Source organism: Bos mutus, chromosome 19, assembly GCF_027580195.1.
Source record: "Bos mutus isolate GX-2022 chromosome 19, NWIPB_WYAK_1.1, whole genome shotgun sequence".
Lineage (NCBI taxonomy): Eukaryota > Metazoa > Chordata > Mammalia > Artiodactyla > Bovidae > Bos > Bos mutus.
The window spans coordinates 50,485,871-50,502,094 of NC_091635.1; the positions used below are offsets into that span (position 1 = coordinate 50,485,871).

General features: G+C 54.8%; 1 protein-coding gene across 7 annotated transcripts in view; it reads left to right on the top strand.

The window, feature by feature from the left end:
• The window catches only part of TBX4 (T-box transcription factor 4), a 33,064-nt gene that overhangs the window by 11,983 nt on the left and 4,857 nt on the right, over positions 1-16,224 (top strand). For all 7 annotated transcript variants that reach the window (XM_070390548.1, XM_005892302.2, XM_070390552.1 and 4 more), the window contains 3 exons: positions 2,776-2,895; positions 4,445-4,592; positions 15,185-15,337. In XM_070390548.1, coding sequence (XP_070246649.1) covers positions 2,776-2,895; positions 4,445-4,592; positions 15,185-15,337 — 421 coding nt within the window. The remainder of the gene's footprint in view (positions 1-2,775; positions 2,896-4,444; positions 4,593-15,184; positions 15,338-16,224) is intronic.

The window sequence follows — 16,224 nt, forward strand, 5'->3', positions numbered from 1 at the left end:
CCCTGAGACCACCTACCTCATCCTCCCTTCTGACTTCTGAGGGCTGCTGCCCTCAGAAGAGGGGAAAGGGAGGCAGAGGCTAGGAGACACCTTCCTGCCCTGCCCCAACTCACTCAGAACCTCCTGAAGGCTATTATCAGCTGGGAACCCAGTCCACATCCAGCTTCCAGGAGAGGCCAAATCACAGGACAGCAGCCCCAGGCCTTGAGCAGCTGAGCACAGGCTGCTCGCCTGCCTCCTAAGAAGTACCAGTCATGTTAGCCTGGCCTCCTGAGCTGCTGAGATGAACTGCAGTAGGGAGGGCCTTCCCTGGCGGGCCAGGGGTGAAGACTTCACCTTCTGATGCGGAGGGTATGGGTTTGATGCCTAGTTGAGGAGCTGGGATCCCACATGCCTTGGGGCCAAAAAACCACAACATAAAACAGAAACAATATTGTAACAAATTCAATAAAGACATCAAGAAAATGTTTTAAAAAATGTGGTAGGGAGTAGAAGGGGAAAAATAGGATCTAGTACCCCGCTGCCCCCCGCCACCAACCTAGATTATAAAGACTGTGGCAGTGGCTGCCCCCTTTGTGGTCACCGGCCGGGGGGTGGGGGTGTGGGGGGAAGCCGGGGCTGTCCTCTGCTGTTGCCACCTGGAGTGATTGCAGGAGAAACAGGCCAAGTACAGGCCCTGATGCCGGGAGAGCCCCAAGTCACTCGGTGGCTGTTTCTGTAGCCCTTGCAAAATGGTAGCCTGCAGGGGACAGGATTCTTGGCCTTCCCCCAGGGCGTGGGGGGAGCTGAGGCAAGTGCCGCCTCTCTCCCTCCCCTTCAGTCTCAGGCCCACCCGGGGGTGAGGCCGGGCCAGGAACCAGTGGGGTGCAGGCTCCAGCTGCGCCCCCAGGGTTGGGCAAGGGGCTGGTAAGCAGGAGGCAGGGTTGGGTCTCCGAGTCCTCTCGCTCTGCCCATTCTTGGAGAGGGGGTGGGGTGGACATTCGAAAATGCTTTCAGTTGACATCTGAGACAAATTCTTCCACACAGTTTATAAGTCCCTAGACTTGCAGCAAGAACTTCCCTCCTCCCTTCAGGCACGCACACATGCACGCATGCGCACTCCGCCGGGTCCGCAAACTCAAGTGCTCGGGCACACACAGGGTCACGCTGCTCCCGCACCCCGGGCCCCTGGCAAGGCTCTCAAGGGCCCGTCCTTCAGCCAGGGAGGGTGCAGAGGCCAGGGCACCCTCCGCCTCAGGGTCCTGGGCTTGCTGTAGGGTCTGCGGGCTTGGGGGCGGGCCTTGATCCCTTCTAGAAGCCCTGCCCTGTCGAGGTAAGCTGGTTCCACGTTGATGCAATGGAAGACTCTGGTCATCTGTTCGTGAGGCGCTTAGGACAGCTTCTCTCGAGGGTCCCTGTGCTGTCTCTTGGCTTCGTGAAAGCCAGAGGTCCCCTGTTGGCTTTCCCAGAGTGGACCGCCTGGGCCCTCTACTGGCTCTGGGGATCTGGGTCCCAGTTGCCTTGGTTTGTCCTGCTGGATTGAATCCTGCCTCTCTCGGAGACATCTTTGTAAAAGGTCAGCTAGGAAGCGTGCGAGGTTCTGATGAGGACCGTGAGGAAGTTCCTCGCTGGGGAAGTCCAGGGTCAGGGACCTGGTGACTGGGGGAGGGATAGCCCACAGGTATGTGTACATGTTGCTGTAGGTGTGGGTGCGCTGAGCGGTCCGACGTAGTGGCCCTCTCCAAAATGTCCCCTGAGCCTCAGGGTCCTGGACAGTTTCAGCATGGGCTGCAGGAACTGGAAGACTTTCTTTTTGATGAGTCTGTTTTCATGGAGGTCGGTCATACCACCGGTCTTCAGAGGAAGGAGAGCAGTCAGGGTCAGTGGTAAGAGCCAAAAGTGGACTCGTTCAGTCCACCCAGCAACCTATGAGATGGGTGTATTGACAACGTCCCCACTTTGGAGTGGAGAAGGAAATGGCAACCCACTCCAGTATTCTTGTCTGGAGAACTCCATGGATGAAGGAGCCTGGTGGGCTATAAGCCATAGGGTCACAAAGAGTCAGACATGACTGAGCAATGAACGCTTTCACTTTCTTTCACCACTTTAGAGATAGGGAAACCAAGGTGTAAAACATCCAAGCCAGTTGCCCAAGGCATCGTGGTTTGTCAGTGGTGGGGCCAGGCTGTGGACCGCGGCAGGGTGGTTCTAGAAAACCATGCTCTTCTCTTCAAGGTTCCTGGACTGACCTTCCCTGAGACCCAGTTAGTGTGCACAGGCCCAGACAAGGCATTCACAGGGATAAACACCTCTTCTCCACACACAGCAGGCATCCAGAGACCCCACAGCACTCTCCTGCAAGTTAGTTTGAGGCTGGGGGTTTGTTTCCATAGAGACATGACCCAGAGGTGGCATCTCATGGACCATAAAGGAAGCTGCCAGGGATTCCCAGGTCTTCTGCTCTGGTCCCCTGGAATGACCCCCTGGAACTTCTGTTGTGTATGGATGACAGACAGGAGGAAGATGAAGGCAGCCTGGTTGGTGTTGAAGTCCTGAGCAGGGTCTCTGTGCTTCAGCTGCTCACAGCCACAGTCTGATAACTGCAGGGGCTCAGAGGAGCGGCTTGTGCAGCCCTTTCCTTGTAGGGGAGGTGGGAGGGGCTGGCCAGAGAGGGAAGCGATTTACACAAGGTCACGAAGCTCAGACAGGGGCCAAGATCTCGCCTGCCTGCTCTGTGCCGTCCCTCCCTCCCAGTGCTCTGTCCCCGCCCCTGCCTCACCCCTCGGCTTCCCCCAGGAGGATGTTCCCCAGCTACAAGGTAAAAGTCACGGGCATGAACCCCAAGACCAAGTACATCCTGCTGATTGACATCGTCCCAGCGGATGACCACCGCTACAAGTTCTGTGACAACAAATGGTAAGAACCTGGGACCCTACGTCACCTGCCTTCCCACTCATGCACACTCGTCCCCTGCCTGCCATGTGGTCTGGGGACTCACCAGTTAGTCCCAGTGACTGGCCAGATCCGCATGCTCAGGCACCGGGCTTGCCGAAGCCACAGGGTCGTCTGCACACCTGCTGCAGATGGGGCGGGGGCTGGGGTGAAAACGAGCCACAGTGTTTGGGTCTCTGATGGATCTCAAGGGTCTGCGCTCTCCCCACGGCTGTGGACACCCGAGGGTGGGTGACTGGGCTGTGGGGTGATGCATGAGCCCCAGCGCAGGGCGGGTTTAGGCTCTGACAGGGCTGTGCTGGAGGTGGGGGTACAGCAGAAGGTAAGAGCCATTTTCCTTGGGGGCCTTGACAGTCCATACTTAGATCTTGGGCTGTGAATCTCTCTCCTGTCTCTCCACCCCCTTGCTCCTGCTTTTTTTTAATTCTTGTATTGTGTTTTTTTTTAAATAATTTTTATTGGAGTGCAGCTGCTTTACGATGTTGTGTTAGTTTCCACTGTGGAGCAAACTGAGCCAGCCAGACATACACATCTATCCCCTCCCTTTGGACTTCCTTCCCGTTCAGGTCGCCAGAGTACAGTAGAGTTCCCGGTGCCACACAGCACATTCTCATTCATTATCAGTTTTACGTATAGTACCAGTAGGGTATAGGTGTCACCCCCAATCTCCCAGTTCCTCCCACCCCCACCCACCCCAGGACCCTCCCTCTTAAGCTGCATGTCCACCATCCAGGGAGAGCAGGCAGGTTAAAGGCTGAACCCAAGCTGGGACCCAGTAAATGAAGGCGGTTTTTCCTGGGCCATCCTGTTCATGTTCCCCATCTGCCCCCGGAGCCTAGGACAGCTCTCGAGGAGAAAGAGGGAGGGATGAATGAATCCGCAGCCCAGCATGTGAGTGCGGCTGTGTGGGGTAAGAAGGTCGCAGAACCCGAGCCCAGGAGGCCAGGTTTGGTGGCGGGTCCTGCCAAGAGCTCAGTTCTGTTCTTTCTCTGGGCTGGTTTAGCACTCAGGGCAGATTCTCCCTGAGCAGACAGCTACCAGCTAACTTCTCACCATTGTTTTGGGGGCAAGCAGTTTGAAAATCCTCTCTGTCGTCTGAGAAGCTACCTCCAAATAATGTTATTTCTAACATGTAAAAAGTGTAAATACAGCCCAGACACGGAAGAGCCTAAATCTCCCCATGACACACTTGTGATTAGCCCCTTCAAATAAACCATCACATTTCTCTACGATTTCCCTTTCTCTCTCTACTGCAGTGAGATACGGGAGGTTCAGGACAGCTGTCCCTCCCAGCACTGTCTCCTCTGCCTCCCCGCCTTTTACCCCCAAAGCCCTAAATGGACGGTGCGGTTGGCACCAGCAGTGATGTGGTTCTGGGGATTTGCTTTTGTGGGGTGGGAGACAGGTTCAGGCCTCTGGGGATTTGCTTTTGTGGGGTGGGAGACAGGAAATCTGGGCCCTCCAAGACCGCAGGGCAATCACCAGCCGCGGCTTCTCCACCCTCTGTTGGCAGGATGGTGGCAGGGAAGGCTGAGCCGGCCATGCCTGGACGGCTGTACGTGCACCCGGATTCTCCTGCCACGGGGGCCCACTGGATGCGGCAGCTGGTCTCCTTCCAGAAGCTGAAGCTGACAAACAACCACCTGGACCCCTTCGGGCATGTAAGCAGGGGGCTGCCTGGCCTCAAGTGTGGGTGCTGGGGCAGGGAGGTGGGGTGCTCAGAGGTGCTCATCTGGAGAATCCATTCTCGGGACCCAGTCTCAGGCGGGTTTATGGGCCAGAGCACAGGGTCTGAGTTCCTCAGTAAGCATCCTTCCCCTGGCACTTACTGGCTAGGTAACTTGGGGCAAGTTTCTTAGCCTTTTTGCACCTTAGTTTCCTCGTCCAGAACATGGGGATGACCAGGTGAAAATTAAATGAGATTATACATAAGGCATGTGGCGCCTAAGAGGCTCTAAATGAATGTCAACTATGATGGCTTCCCTTTACCGTTGTAATGAATCTGCCTGCAATGTGGGAGACATGGGTTCAATCCCTGGGTCGGGAAGATCCCCTGGAGAAGGGAATGGCCACCCACTCCAGTATTCTTGCCTGGAGAATCTCACAGACAGAGGAGCCTGGTGGGCTATAGCCCATGGGGTCGCAAAGAGTCGGACACATGACTGAGTAACACCTGATGACAATGACGACATGGATGGACCCACATCTCACAAATCTCAGCTTCAGTTTCCCCAAATCTGGCCTTGCTGGGGCCTAAGACCAGGAGATTGTCTTGAGAAAGAGTCATGGATGAGTTCAGAAGCCTCATCCCTGGCGTCTGCCTGGCCCCGCAGCCGCCTGCCCTGGAAAGGCAGGCCTCGCACTGGCTCCTGTGTCAGCCCCTTCCTGGCCTTGCCCAGGGCCTGGCTCTCACAAGAGCAACTCTGAAACCCCAGGGATGCTGCTGCTGACGCCCCATCCAGGCTGCTGAAGCTCATTCTTTCCCCAGTCTGGCCCTGGCAGGCCCACAAAAAGCTCTTTATGTGGAAATGTTTAGCTCATACGTGTGGCAAACAGAAGCCTGGGGACCCAGTATCATCTGCCAGGGAGCAAGCCTCGCCCCTCTAGGTTACGCATGGTTACCCTGGAGACACAGGGTGGGGTGTTGATGGAGTGGGTGCCATCGGCTCCTGGATGCGGTTGCCCCGGCTGCACACTCATAACATCTGTGCGGGGCATGGTGGGGGAAGCAGGGGTGGGGGGCATGCAGGCACGTGCCTCTTTTACGCCTCAGTTCTGTTTCTGGGGAGCTGTATGCAAATCAGCACTCTGTGAATCATAGCTCCTTATGGAGAATGCCAGCGATATGTCCTTTCTGGTTGATGGGTGTGTAATTGGCAAGCAGCAGCTGCTGCTGCTGCTAAGTCGCTTCAGTCGTGTCCGACTCTGTGCGACCCCATAGATGGCAGCCCACCAGGCTCCCCCGTCCCTGGGGTTCTCCAGGCAAGAACACTGGAGTGGGTGGCCATTTCCTTCTCCAATGCATGAAAGTGAAAAGTGAAAGTGAAGTCGCTCAGTCATGCCCGACTCTTCACGACCCCATGGACTGCAGCCCACCAGACTCCTCCATCCATGGGGTTTTCCAGGCAAGAGTACTGGAGTGGGGTGCCATTGCCTTCTCCATGGCAAGCAGCTCTTGGTTCTAATTTTCTCAGAGTCTGTTCAGTTCTCTTCCGAGTCATCAGCAATCGATAAACCAACAATTAGGAGAATGCTTAGTTAATATGATCAACTCATAACTTGTCTGTTTTGCAAGCAGCATGGGGTTTTCCCACACAGAGCAGGCAGATGCTGTTGGGTGTGTGGGCCCTGGGGACATGCGCCCCTGCAGCCTTCCACAGGGGTGTCAACAGGCCGCCCTCCAAGGGGAAGGGTCAGCCAAGCCCCCACCTCTCAGATCACAGGGTCTTTTATGACCAAGGGCCAGAGAGACTGCTGTTCTGGCCAAGACTCTGCTCGTGATCAGCTCCTCTCTGGCCTCCTCTGCTTGGCCAGGCTCTGGGATCAACCTCGAAAGATTAGCGAGGGCCTCCACGGTGGGAGGTGGGGAGCCACATCTCTGCCCACAACTGCACGCACTCACACACTCACACACACAACCCAGGGACCGCCCACTGGGGTGGACAGAGCTGGGCGGGAGGTGGATCCTTGGGTGAGTGACCAGAAATACCCAGGGATCAAAGCTCTGGCGAGAGTTTTAGACACACAGATCGCTCTCATGGTTCCCAGCTGCAGGAATGTCTCTGAGGACCCTTCCACCTCCCTGGACCCCTGCAGAGAGGGCCAGGGGAGGGAGTCAGGTGGTTAAAAAGTGGGGCTTTTTTGGAAGCAGGAGGGTGTGAGCCGGCTTTCGTTGCCCAGCAGTAGGTTTCTCACTCTGGCTTGCTGCTTCAGTGGCTCCTCTGGGGTCCTGAAAGGGTTTGCAGTGGTCTTGAGCAGCCAGTGGGGCTGGCTTGCTGGGCTTGTGATGTTCGGGGTGGCTATACTCGCCACACCAGCCTGGGGCCCTCCTCTCCTTGGCTGGGGGGCTATTCCCTGTACTAACTCAGCTTCCTCCCCGGAGGGTTGGGGTGTTAGAGTATCTTCCTTCTCCCCACCCCCACGTTTTCCCAACACGTGCAGTCTGTTGGTTACTGCACCCTCTGTGAGGCTGGAGGGGCTCATGGAGACAAGGTGCTTGTCTCAGGAGCCGGGAGTAACAGAGCACAGATGGACCCCTGCCTTCTGATGCCTAGGCCTGTGCTCCTTTGGCTTCTCCCCCCATCTTTCAGTACCCAGGGCTCCAGCTGTCAGATCTTCAGCAATCTAGAGCATCACTGGAGAGGTCACAGCCTCTGGCCCTGCAGGGAAGGGCTGTGGAGGATGAGCTAACTTCCTAGACATATCAAGGCAAAGTGGCCCATTTGAGCCTTGGCTTTCTGCCCCTTGGTCTGTGCCAACTGGAGCAGTGAGCTCTCCAAGTCGCCCTTCTTGGCTTCTCGGTGCAGGAACCTGGGAAAAAGCCATCTTGTACTGTGAACCTGCCCCTGACAAGTCCTCCCACACAGCTCACCTCCACACTTTGCCATTTTTCCTAAAAGCTTCCAAACCTCAAGGAACTTTCTCCAGCCAGGTGGATAGTGGACTCCCCACTCAGGATCTCAGAGACATCAGCAGCTGTCTCCCACGTGCCACCCAGCCACCCAGGAGAAGGGTCCAGGGTCAGGAGCCCCTCAGGACATGTGTTCAGAAAAGATAGGATTGGCTTCTGATTAGAAAACTCCTGTGGGTTTTTGCTGTGAGTCCAGGAAAGCCCTCTGTTCTTGAGGGGTAGAGTCAGGGTGTGACCTTTAGGTTCTGGGCATAAGCCAGCAGCAGGGGTGGAAAGGGTTGGTGGCCTGGGACCAGGCTGCTCCAGGTCAGCTTCGCAGCTGTGGCTCTGCTGGCTAAGAAGACACCTGCCTACCTCCCCTCCTGCTCACTGCCCCCTGTCCCCAGCAGGGTCCTGTGCCAGGTGACCACGGGATGGGAAGAGAAGTTGCTCCGAGCACTTGAGGAGAGCCTTGCTAGGCTGGGGCCTGCATCCTGCAGCAGGAGGTGGAGATGGCTGATACCTGGATCTTGCTTTTCTCCTAATCTGGAGGCAGGGAGGGGATGGCTGCGTGGTGGGTTTGTGTGGATGTTTGTGGGGGTGTGTGTGTGTGTGTGTACAGGGAGACGGCCATCTTCTCCACTTCCTGTGTCTCTGGACTCCCACGTTGCCGAGGAGAAAGGTTAGCTTGTGATTGCTCACATAGTCAGTCTGAGCCTTGCAGAGGCTGAGTTAGCCCCAGACTGCGGACGTGGGCTCCCCGGGCCACAGAATGGCACAAGCACCGTCCCCTCAGTCTGCTTCCTCTGCCAGCCGCGGGCCTCTTAGCCTAGTCAGTTACTCCTGAGCCTTGGGATCCAAGCTCAAATGCCACGGCTTCAGGGAGACAGTCTGGGGCCCCCATTATATGCTCTCAGCGCACCACACACTTTTCCATTCGAGTACTTGCCACAGTTATGATTTTATACTTGTTTGTCAACTCTGTTTTTAAATAGGAAATACATTCATATGATTGAAAAATCAATCAGTGAACAAATGAAAAAGGTCTGCAGTGAGACATCTCCCTCCACTGGTTCCCCATCCACCTAGTTTCTTCCAGCTCTGGCCACAAGGAACCAGTGTTACTAATTTCTTTTCTGTGTTTCTTTTTGCACATGCAGTCAGAATACAGCGTCTCAGATCCCTTCTTTCTGACACAGAAGGTACCATGTTGTAAACACTTTGCACCTTGCTTTGTAAACCCAGTGTCTCAGAGATCATTTCGTTCATGTAGATCATTTCATCATTCATTCATGCGTCATTCCTTTCACATAGCTGCGTAGAATTTCATCCAACGATTGTTCCGTTAATCATGTAGCCAGTCCTTATTGAAGGAATTCGATGTTTCCCTGTCTTTGCTCTTTCGATTAAGCTTGTACATATGTCACTTTATACCTCTGCCAAGTGTTCTTTGTGATAAAGTACCTGTTTGAGGGATATGTGGATTTGCAATTTGTCACCCTGTCCTGCATTGGCGTCGCAGCGATGTGTCTTCCCACCGTCGCTGTGGCCTCACGAACATGGTGGGAGAGAAAAGTTTTGGATCTTTTCCAGTCTCATGGCTGAAATACAGATATCAGTTTTAGCTTCAGTTTCTATTTCCTTTATTATGAGTAAGCATAAGCATCTTTATATATATATATATATATATATGTGTATATATATATATATCTCCTCTTCTGTGAATGTCTGTCCTTATCCTTTCTCATTCTTAGGTTACTTTTTAAAAAATCACCTATCCATTCTAGAAGCTTTTATAAGCTAGAAAGATTTAGCTCCCATCTGTGATGTCGAGTTGCTTATATGTTTTCCGAGTTTGTCACTTGCCTTTTGGCCCTGCCTGGGGTGGTAATCCTACACAGACGTTTTTGATCGACTGTGTCAGTCTTTTCTCTATGGGTTCTGGATTTTGAGTAATTGAAAAGCCCCAATCCATTCCTTACTTATAAGGGATTTTTCTTGTGTTTTCTTATAGTATTTTATGGATTTATTATTACATTTAAACCATTGGCCCCTTTTCAATTTATTCTGGCATTCGATACCAAGTGTGAATCCAACTTTATTTTTTTTTCTAGAGAGCTATCCAGTGGTCCCAACACCAATAACTGACTGGCCCTCTCCCCTCTCTGGTTTAGGACACTCTCTGGTTCTGTACAGTAAATCCCCTCCTGAATCTGTGTCTGTTCCTACGCCAGTGCTTTTACCGTTGAGACATCATAATAGGTTTTAGTGTCTGGCAGACTCGGTCCTTCCCCATTGCTCTTCTTTTTCAGAGTTTTCTTGGCTGGTCTTTTTTTTTTTTTTTTTTTAATGAGCTTTAGAATAAGCTTGCAGTGTTGAGAAAAAAACTTACTGGTGTTTTTGTTAGAATCACTTTAAATTATAAATTTCCTGGGGGTGGGGGGCACTGATCATGATGCCTTTCTCTTCATTGAAGCCTGCCTTTTGTCTTTCAAAAGTGTATTCAAGTGTTTTCTTTGAGAGGCCCTTCCCATTTCCTGTCATCGTGTTTGTTACTATCATCAATGCAGTCTTTCGTCTGCCACTTTTTCTCACCACTGGATTTTGGATTTTGGATTTTGGATTACCGTGTCAGTTTCCCACTAGACGGTAAACCAGGAGTTTTTTTTTTTCCTGCTGCCAGGCAGTGTGAGTGGCAGTGAGCAGGAGCGAGTGTTACTTCTCTCAGTAACTCAGTAACCTGCCGAAGCGGGGTTTACTTAGAGAAGGCACTTCCTCTGCTGGGAGCTGATGTCCCCACAAAGCATATGCCAGGGGGGACCCAGAACTACTGATCTCTTTCTTTTCCTCCCACATTTGCTGAGCCCTGACGATGTGCCAAGCCTTGCTGGGTGCTTTGGGACACAGACTCCCCACCCAGCTCTGCCCACCCTCCCTGGCCAGGAACAGGTGCAGGTATGAGCTGAGGCTGGGAGATCAATGCTGATGCTGGCTCTGCTCCCATCACTGTCTGAGGCTGAGCAGACACCTGCACCCTCTTGAGCCTCAGCTCCCTGTCTGTTACAGTGGGCCGGAATACTAACACCTGTTAATACTTTGGGGCTTCCCTGGTGGCTCAGTGGCAAAGAATCCGCCTGTTAATTTGGGAGGTGCAAGTTTGATCCCTGGGTCGGGAAGATCCCCTGGAGAAGTAAATGGCAACCCACTCCAGTTGGTGGGCCTCAGTCCACGGGGTTGCAAAGAGTCGGACATGACTTAACAAATGAACAACAGCAACAACAATTAATACTTTACAGGGATGTTGTAAAGCTTAACTGTGTGCTGTGTGGACAGTCCTCAGCACAGGGCCTGGCACAGAGGCTGTGCTCTGTCCACACTGGCTGGCAGAGAAGGCGCCACGCCTGCTGCCCTGGGCGTGAGGACTCGGGCCTGCCCGGTCCAGGCCTCTTGAGTCAGCTGACGGGCCGTCCAACTCAGTCCTGGGTTGGGTCTTCTTTGAGCCAATCTCTGGGCCTCTCTGGTCTCAGTTTGGTTTTCTTCTTTTTAAAACTTTTCTGAGCTGCAGATCCTGTCTCTGTCCCAAAGCTCTTTGTGGGGCAGGACAGGGTAAGAAGGATGATGGAGAAGGTCATCTCAGAAAGTACAAATGTGAGGCAGGAAACAATCTGGTTTTAATATTTGACGGGCAGACGTTAGCCCCACTTGTTGTATGGCCAGCATCCAGATACCCTGCGCATTCGAGGTGCGACAGGGTCTGGTAGATCCTCGTCTCCCACCATGATTAGTTGAAACTTATCATTAATGACCGAGCTTGTGGTTGAGAGCAGTTCATGCTCTCTCCAGGGCCGTCTGGAGTCTTCTCGGGATCCAGTCTCCCACCAGCTGTGTGTCCTTGGGCACGTCACGTTCCCACTACTCACCTCCTGTTCCTCATCATACAGATGAGGAGGTGGCACTAGAGTGATCGCTGTGGCCTGCCCTTCCATGCCCTAATGTTCTGTGATTCCAGCGCAAATGAATCTGGGCCTCGTTAAGCTAAGCACGCCATGCTGATCTCTCGAGGAGATGGCTGTTTGGCGCTATCACAATTGTTAAAATAGAACAGGCTTCTGAATTGTAGCCAGAATATAATGAACCCCATCGCTGTAGAGCAGTGATGATGACGGGACCAGCCGTGTAGTGGGGTTTGTTGACGTGGCTGGCCCATTTGGCCCCATGTCCTCTGCAAGAAATATAAATGTGAGACTCTGGCAAAATAGTTTAGTGTGGCACCCGAGGAACTTCCGAGGAAAGCCAGGTGTGAGTCACTGAGCTGGTTTCCCGTTCTCCCAGGCAGTCAGGGCTGATGCTCCAGCTTGAGTCTGCATTAGTTCAGTGGCTGGAACTTTCTTCCACATACCTGCCCAGGTTCCAGACTGGCAGAATCAGGAAGGGTGTTTGGGACCACGTAGTCGAAGGCCTCACTGTACAGATGGGGACTGCGATGACTGGAGGGCGAGCGCTTGCTCAGGACTGGCAGCTGATGGGCAGAGACCTGCAGACACTTCTGGGCCCCTCTTGGCTTCCCTGTGGCTGGGGTTGGGCTCCCCTAGGAGCCCCACCTTCCTTTGCGAGTCTGGCAGTGGCTCTCTCCCCCAGATTTCTCTGCCCACCTGTCTGGTTCATTCTCCTAGAAGGTGTGTTTGGCAGTGTCTCCACCCTTGTCATAAGGACCATGTCTGATGGATGGGCTAAGGAGTTTGACCTTTATCCCAAGGGCAAGAGGGAACCATCAAAGGTGGAAATAGGAATAGAAGGGAAGTGGCATGTGAAGTGAAGTGAGGGGTTAGTCTCTCAGTCGTGTCCAACTCTTTGCAACCCCATGCTCCTCTGTCATGGGATTCTCCAGGCAAGAATACTGGAGTGGGTGGCCATTCCCTTCTCCAGGGGATCTTCCCAACCCAGGGATCGAATCCAGGTCTCCTGCATTGCCGGCAGATTCTTTATTGTCTGAACCATCAGGGAATCCCAGAAGCCAAGTATTGAGCCTTAAATATGGCAGGAATGGTGGTTGGTGGTGGTGGTGGGAAAATGGGAGGAAGATGGAGAAGTACAAAGGGCCTTGCCTTCAACCAAGGGCAGTCTTCCTGGATGAACCAGAAGGTTCTGAGCAAGGGAATGAACTGATCTTTGTTTTACAGGTGGAGTCACAGGGCGTGGTCACTGACCAGACCCGGAGGCGGGGGACAGTGAGGGGCCCGGGGGCCTGACGATGCCCAGGGCTCTGACTGCTTAGGTGGCAGAGGTGCAGGGTGGCTGTGGTCCGTCCCAAGTGGTCCTTAGGGATGGCACAGCCTCACTGCTTGGGGACTGCAGCGCCTGCTCTGGGTTCTGTCTGCCTCCTGTGTGTTCTCACCTTGGACCCCCCATCACCCCCACCCCCCACCCACGGGGGTTGGAGTGACTGAGGCTAGCCCTGCATGCCAGGGGCTGGAGCGTGTAAGTGATCACAGAAGGACTATCTGTGCACATGTTCAATCACTATTTTTGCCTGAAACATGCCTTAGAGTTTATCCTATGGGCAAAGAAAGATGAGGGAGGAGGGGACAGGGAGTTTGTGGCTATGGCCCAGGACTTCCTCTTCCCATAACCTGGTCTTGCACTCACTTGTTCCTGCTTTGGAGTAAAGGAGGAGCCTGGAGGTACAAAAGGAATAAAAGATATGGCCCTTTCTCTTGAGGAGTTATAATTTAACTGAAGGGACAAGAAGGAACAGAAAGCCGCTGGAAGCAGCACCATAGCTCAGTAGACCGTACTGTGGAAAGGAAGCTTCAGAATTGGGAGTTTAGAGCAGGCCTCAGGTAATCTGGGACGACTTCCTGGAAGACTTGGGCCTAGAAGGTGAGGGAGAATGGGGGCAAAAAGATCAAGACAGCAGAGAGAACTACAGGTGCGGAGGTGCAGAGGCAGGAATCCGGCCTCTAGGTCACCTCCCAGGCACTCAGCTGCTGGGTCTTCTGAGACCTTGGCACCACGCAGGGTGACAGAGGAACCTCTGGGGACTGGGCAGTGTGTCCCCAGCCCCAGCCGCTCTCCCCAGAGCCCCTCCCTGGGCTCCCGGAATGGACAGTCCAGGGCGGCCTCCCGGCTTCAGCCTCATTCTGAGTGTTTCGCCTGGCAGGCCCTGCGTTGGGCAGTGGATTCCCCAGCTGCAGATGGGATCTGGGCTCGGGGGCTCTGTGTTTGTCCCAGGAGGCTCTGGAGGTTTGTCCCTGAGAGTGGAGCAGGGGAGGGGCCAGTGCAGAAGGTGGAAGAGTTCTTGCTGGAGCTGCCCAGCCAGACCCAGAGGCCAGGGCAGGGCAGAGCCCGCAGCCTGGGTGCCGGACCACCCACTCCCTCAGCTGAGCTTCTCCCTGGGCCGCCTTCCTTCCCAGGGGGTGAGGAGGCCAAGCCGCGCCAGAGGAAGCCAGGCTCTGAACCCTCGCTTGGCAACTCAGTCACTCGGGGGTTAAATCTCCCACTAAGCTTCAGCCGCAGGCCGGTCCCTGGGAACCTGGGGGTGGGGAGAGCCAGCCCAAGAGAGGGGCACTTGCTGGTGGAGAGAAAGGAGCTCCGCCAGGGACCAGCCTCGTCCAGCCGGGAGGGGAGCTGAAGGGTTAACAAAAACCCGCGCTGTGCTGATAAAATGCCCCAAATGCCTGTCCTACCTCCAGTGGGGAGGGTGTCTGGCAAATGTCAACGATAAAAAATACATTTTAATGGCACATGATGCTGCCGCTACCGTGGGGCACGGCCGAAGGAAGAGGCTTTGGGGCCAAAACTACCGTGTGCTGGTCCCAGGGCTCCGGGCTGAGTGTCCCGGGCGCTTGGCCTCTCTCCCCAGGCACCCACAAGGGCTGGGGGGATGCCTGGGGCCTCCGGTCTTCCTCCGGCCTTGGTACTGTGAACTTCAGCCCATGACAGCGCTCCGCCGCCCAGGCTGTGGGCTGCCTGGGGTGGGTCTGAAGGCCGGGTGCATCAGGGTGTTCTCAGCCTCCGCTCTGCAAGTCCTCAAGGGACAGGCGCCCGCCCAGACCAGACAGATCAGAGTTCATCTTCCTCGGCGTCCCCCTCCCCCGTCCTGCAGACCCTGGGCTGAGAAGCAGCTTTCACTGCTGACAGTCATGAGAGGAGGGGCTGAGCGCCCACCATAGGGCAGGTCCCACATATGTGGGGAGGGGTGAGCTGGAAGAGGCAGCCCGCAGGGCTGAAGGCTGGGGCTCAGAGAAGCCCAGGCGTTGCCTGGGGTCACACAGTCAGTGGCACCTGGACTTTTGCCTGCATCTCAGTTCCGCCTATTAACACTGTGTCGAGTCACTGGTGGCCTTTAAATGGTTCCATCCCCCATTACTACAGTAAAGGGGCTGTCATCTGGGAGGCCCTGAGACCAGGCATTAGTGCTGAAGCAGACAGGCCAATGGGTGCCCCTGAGGTTAGTTTGGGGCCCAGGGGCCTGGTTCTTCACCCTGCAAGGGAGGTATTTGGACCCTTCTGGGCTCAACCCCCTGTGGTCAAACCCTGGAGCCTTGGGCGTTCAGGAGAAGGAAATCCAGCCCCGGGCGGCTGGACAAGGCTGAAGACAAGAGGGTGGGGACCTGGCGCTGACAAAATACCCTTCTCTTCCAGATCATCCTCAATTCCATGCACAAGTACCAGCCGCGGCTGCACATCGTGAAGGCCGACGAGAACAACGCTTTTGGCTCCAAAAACACAGCCTTCTGCACCCACGTGTTCCCAGAGACTTCCTTCATCTCTGTGACCTCCTACCAGAATCACAAGGTACAGCCCCACAACCGCCCCTAGCGCAGACACATTTCTGGGCCACCAGGGAGGCAGGCAGTGAAGCCCTGGTGCAAGATGGGCAGGGCAGTCGCTTCAGGAACCCGCTCAGTCTCCCGCAGAGCCATGAGAAATGAAAGACGTGCGGGGGAAGGAGACGAGGCTCCTGATTCCCAGCACAGGGTAGCTGTCTGTGGTCCATGCCGGGGACGGACAGAGATGGCAACTGGGAACACCGGGAGCATGGAGCTTGCCTTGTGGCTTCACTGTGGGGCCCTTTTGTTCTGGAGTCTTCTCCCTGGTGGGATTCTGGGCCTGCAGAGAGTAGGGAAGGAGGGTGGGAGAGGAGCCCTTTGTTACTACCAGCAGCGGGGGAGCAGGTGATTGAGCCATTCAGAAGCCCTTCCCCCCGGCACGCTCCTGGCACATCCTGGCCCACCTCCCGCCCCGGCCCGACCACCCCAGACTGTCTTCTGATCCCCGAATGGGCTATCCCATTTCCTCCTTGCCTGTGCCCAAGCTGCCCTTCCCTGAAGGCTTCTACACCTGTGTTGGGACTGGTTGGGTGTGGGGGAAAGATTTTAGGCAGAAGAGGGACAAGATTGTCCCTCTTGTGTCAGATTGTGTCAGACTGGCGTTTAGGACAGGCAGGCAGAACCTGATGTGGCAGTTGTGCAGGACGGGGAGATGTGGGTGGGAAGCTGTTACAGGCCCCAGGAGAGAGTGACGAGGGGCTGAATTCAGGAGCACAGGACATAGAATGGGGGTCTGCCGCTAGGAGAACGGGTAAGAGGTGCGGTGAGAACTTCAAGGCCGGGGAGGCTTCTGCAAGATGCCACTTCCCCAGATGCTGCCCGGGGTTCTGAATGTGCCTGTGGTTGGGGTGC